The 5,041-nt window shown below is 35.6% G+C and overlaps 1 protein-coding gene across 2 annotated transcripts; it reads right to left on the bottom strand.

Moving 5' to 3' along the window:
* Window positions 1–1,075: 1,075 nt before the first annotated feature.
* On the bottom strand, window positions 1,076–4,340 carry LOC142422499 (olfactory receptor 8A1-like). 2 transcript variants are annotated; one of them, XM_075527871.1, is made up of 2 exons: window positions 3,432–4,340; window positions 1,076–1,114 (listed from the first exon to the last, which is right to left on the bottom strand). In XM_075527871.1, exons 1-2 carry the CDS (start codon window positions 4,338–4,340, stop codon window positions 1,076–1,078), a joined length of 948 nt encoding a protein of 315 aa, XP_075383986.1. The 2 variants fall into 2 exon arrangements, with proteins under 2 accessions (XP_075383986.1, XP_075383985.1); XM_075527870.1 differs by lacking the exon at window positions 1,076–1,114 and having other exon boundaries at window positions 3,381–4,340.
* Between the last annotated feature and the right edge of the window lie 701 nt (window positions 4,341–5,041).

Genomic DNA, 5,041 nt, shown 5'->3' with positions numbered 1-5,041 from the left:
GTTTTATGTGGAGGTGACTTACTATAAAATGCTGCAAAAGTTCTGACCTCAACATCATTTTTGTCTATTGACCAAAAAAGAATCTTTTCTCCTCCCTCTTCTTTTTAAAGAAACTTTTACTAAGAAGTCTGCCATACTGAGAAAATCGGACTACAGATATCCAGTGTTTTTAGAGGCATGCTTAAGCACACCTTCATTAAACCCATGCATGTACAAATTGGAATTCTATTGGCAGTACTTTATTGCTTACTCTCCCATGCAGTATTAGGAAATGTATCAAACTGTTTTCTAAGATGATTGGAAATGTTATATTGCCACCAGGAAATGCAAGTGAGTCTTATTTACCCCAGCCCATTGCTAACCCTTAGAATTATGAGATTTTTGAAAAATGTATGCTTTTTAATGAATGTGTGATAATTATATGAAGATAATATTTGCTCATTTCACAATTTATTTAATAAGGTAAAAAGTAAAAATGGATTAACTTTCACATTGTTAAAACTAGATGGAAATGAATAAAGTAAATGGAAAAAGCCTAAAAGGAAATAATACAAAGAAGAAATTAAAAAAATTTAAAATAATATACACAATAATACCATATTTTTCTGGAAAAATTAACAAAATGAATTTATGACTTATTTAATCAAGATAAATGTTCCTACAAGTATATAGCAAGATAAATGAGAAACAAAAATAAATCATTGAAATAGAATAAAGGAAAGACAATCATATAAATATTTTGGAAATCTTTTTGCATGCAAATTACTCCTAACATTTTTCAAAAGGGATAATATTCCAGGAGACAATAGATTCTACCAAAAGGATTCTTTCAGAGATGAATTAAACTACAATATCCATCAAGGATTAGAGTTAATTAGAATTTAAGTTACAGATAAATGACAGGGCCAGATGACTTCCAAGGGTAATTGACCCATAGCTTCAAAGACAAAGTAATGCCAATCCTTTATTTTATATTTCATAGAAGAAAAATAAAAGAGGTCTACATTATTTTATTAACTCTTCCTTATGACCTAGTTGTTAATAGAAGCAGCCCTTTTGTCCTGATTTATAACAATTAATCACGTCTAACATGGAATAGTCTCCTTTGAGATAGCTCCTTGCAAGACACTGCTGGTGATCCTCAATGCTCATTCCCACTACCCTGCCTTTCTTCTAGACCTAAAACTCTCTCCAAAGAATGTTCCCCAAAAGAGAGATACAGAGAAGATCAATGAGAAGGTACACAGCACTCCAAATCAACTGCATGATTTTTCTAATTTATATATAAAGAAATACTGGGGATATAATTGAAAATGAATATTGATACTATAGAATAATGATAGGAATAACTGAAAGTTAAATCTGTTCAGTATTATTTATATGGCTCATTAAGCAGGAATTTCAGATTAATGTTTTAGTGCAAAATTTTAGACAAAGAGTTTGTTTGATGCACTGAAACACATACCACCAAGTTATCACACTAATTAAAGTTGAAATACAAGGAAAGCCTTGTTTTACTGATGTGGAAACTAAACACGGAACATTTGAAAGTTAAGAGTTCATTTTCCAAAGGTCAGATTTACCATAAATGTAAAGAATACATTTAGGTTATTACTACATGCTTGAAATAGCCCTCAGATCACTCTACTCAGTGCCTCAGATATGACAGTGGGAACTACTCCCAATAGATCGGTGAAATTAGGAGCCATGGAAATAACTGGATTCCAAATGGTAGGAACCAAGTGACAGCATATATTCACAAGAGTCAAGGTGGAGGTGTTTAGCATAATGAACAGCAATCAGAATAGTGACCCTCACAAAGTCGTATGATGCTGAATGTTGATCCTGCTGTACCTAGAAATGAAAATGGTGGAAAGTCTACCAAATTCTTAACTGATCTATATCAATTAAGCATAAAAATGACTAAACAGGAATGAGTGACTGGTCAAAATAGAAAGTCATGACCTCTCAATTCCCAAACACCAACCAATTTACAGTCTGAAAGCCACTTAACTGAAGGGGACACAGGGTTACCTTGAGGTAGGACACCACTATATTGACAAAAAGGTATACTGCCTTCTCCAAATCATCTCAAAAGAGACCCACTGCCTTTACCAGGGACACCAGACAGTAGGCAAAAGAAAACAATTAGGCTTATGAAATTATTGGACCCTGTCAGAACTAACAATAATTCCAAGGGACCCAAAACATCACTGCGGCACACCATTCAGAGCACAGTCTTATGGAGTTCACCTCATCCACAGTGCCTTGGATCATGTTCCTCTCGCAGAGCCTCCATGAATCAATATTCCTAATTCCACATTGCTTAATTGGCATATATGAGCTCAGCAACTGGCTGGATTCCTATATTGGTTTTCTGGCCCACGAAGAGAGGATTATTTAGAAAAAAACCAAATAGATAACTTTTTTTACCCTGGAATATTGTACACCAAAATACCACATTCTTATCAGGATTGTAGTTTGTTGGGACAGTTAAAGGATTGAACAATGCTAGGACACTGAGCCCAATCATATGCTTATTTGTCCTGTATTAAAAATAGATATACCTTGAAGGATGACATAAAAAATTGAACAAGAGAATGTGATGTACTTAAGAGATTTATTCAGGCTAATAATCTAAAAGTATGCCATAGTCTTAGAATATTGAGATGGTGTATATGTCATTTAAGCACTTAAGCTTTTGAATGGCAGAATCATCAATTGTTTATAAGTTTGGTTGGAGAAGGAGATTTCATTTTAAAAATGGCTTCACTGATGCACCGTTTTCTTTAGATTATACTATCAATAGCGTATTCAATTACACTATCAATAGAGTATTCAATCTTCATTCAGTTTTGTGGACTTGTTTTAAAGACATGTTATATTGCAAAAATCCCTAAGCAATATCCATCAAGGGGTTCAAATTAGCCAAGTATGAATTTATTTTTTAAATTAAGTTTAAGTGCTAGGCTTCACAACCAAGTTTTATATCACTTACTTTTAGCGTCATATCCTGTTATTAAAGACAAAAGGAATGACTGTTATGTATCCTAAACTCGCTATTTATGTAATCTATCTGTATCTATATAGAACTAAACATTTATAAAACACACGTGTGCAGACACTACCCATGTTTTTCTCAATGGGGAAAATGTAATATAATCCTGACTCCACTAAATATATATTTTAATAAAAATACCTAGGCCTCATCAAAGATGTACTGAATTATAATATCTACTATAGTTATCTCAGGATGTTCATGTGTGAATGTCAAAGAGACTCCAATAAAGTTGTAATTGATAGTCATGATCAAATGATTGACGATGGGATGTTAATTTTAAGAACAGAAAATCCAAAAATTTTAGGAAATATAATGACCCTTACTGGTTCTGACTGCTAACCTGAGGTTGCCCAGACTTTATACCCAGGGCTTTCTTGAGGACAGTTTTTACATCCCTATTCCTTAAGCTGTAGATCAAGGGGTTCAACATAGGAATCACTGTTGTATAGAACACAGAAGCCACCTTCTCCTGGGTCATACTGCTACTGGCTTCCGGCTTAAAATACATAAATGTGATAGATCCATAAAAAATCCCAACAGCTGTAAGATGAGAGCCACAGGTTCCAAAAGCTTTGGACCTACCCTCAGCTGATGGGATTCGAAGGATGCTATTGAGTATAAAAATATAGGAGATGACGATGGATGCAGTTGTTGCTAACACATCGAAACCGCCTACAACCATCAACAAAAGCTCGTTGATGTATGTACTAGTGCACGAGAGCTTTAGAAGGGGAATCACGTCACAAAAGTAATGACGTATGACATTGTCCTCACAGAAGGAAAGTTTAGTCATGTAGATATTTTGAATCAAAGTTCCTAAAGATGCCATAATATAGACTCCGATGACCAGCATATTGCAGACCTTTGGGGACACAGTGACATTGTAGAGCAGTGGACTGCAGATAGCGACATACCTATCATACGCCATGGCAGTCAGCATGTAGCACTCAGCAATGGCAAAAAAGCAGAAGAGAAAAAGCTGAGTCATACATCCATTGTAAGAAATAACATTTTGCTCCCGCAAAAAGTTCTCCAGGAGTTTAGGGGTGATAACTGAGGAGTAGAGGAAATCTATGCATGACAGATTACTGAGGAAAAAGTACATGGGAGATTGGAGCTTGGAACTGAAAGCGATGAGGAGCATCATCCCCAGATTCCCCACTACAGTCACCCCATAGATTCCTAGGAACAGCAGGAAGAGAGGCAGCTGCAGTTCTGGTTTCTGGGTCAATCCCTCGAGGACAAACTCTGTTATGGTGGAAGCATTTTGCGTGACCATGGTCTTCAGAAAAGCAGGGCAGTAAAACTAGGAAAAATAGAAATTACAAGAACTAACAAAGAATTTCACCAAAAAATTTCATATTTCTCCATTATTCACTTAAGAATAATTCTGCCTGTTTTGGAACAATACCCCACATTCTCTCAAAGATATAACAATACAAAAACTGGACATCAAACTAAAATTTGTTGTTGTTGTGTTCATCAGGTTGAATCCAACTCTTAACAGTGCTATAGGGCAGAGGAGAATTGCCATCAAGAGCTGTGTGCTTCGTAGGAACATGTTATGTTGCAGGTCTTTCTCCCATGGAAACACGGGGTAGCTTTCTGCCACTGGCCTTCCTGATTGCAGTTGAGTGCTTACCTGTTACACCACCAGGGCAACTTACTATAGTTCAAATGTGGTCTCTAAAAAGATGGTAATTTGGATAGTTCATGTCAAGATTGTGTTATTTTCATTCAAAGACCTTAATAGGCTATTGAAAAACAAAGAGAAGGTGGATTTTATCAGTAGGACAAGCAGTCAGTGATAGTTTAAGCCTCTGAAAAATTTATGCAAGTCTGCATCAAAGAGCAACAGTAATATGGCTTGAACTCAATGCCTAAAGCTCAATATTTTACCCTCAAAAAGTTAGCTTCAGGTTAATGTTGGATCTTTTCTGCACGGTGAGGTTTCGTTATCTGTAGAACACACAATAGTGC

This window comes from Tenrec ecaudatus, chromosome 12 (assembly GCF_050624435.1).
Source record: "Tenrec ecaudatus isolate mTenEca1 chromosome 12, mTenEca1.hap1, whole genome shotgun sequence".
NCBI lineage: Eukaryota > Metazoa > Chordata > Mammalia > Afrosoricida > Tenrecidae > Tenrec > Tenrec ecaudatus.
Note: the sequence above shows the minus strand (reverse complement) of the source record. Positions and strands in the feature narration are given on the sequence as shown.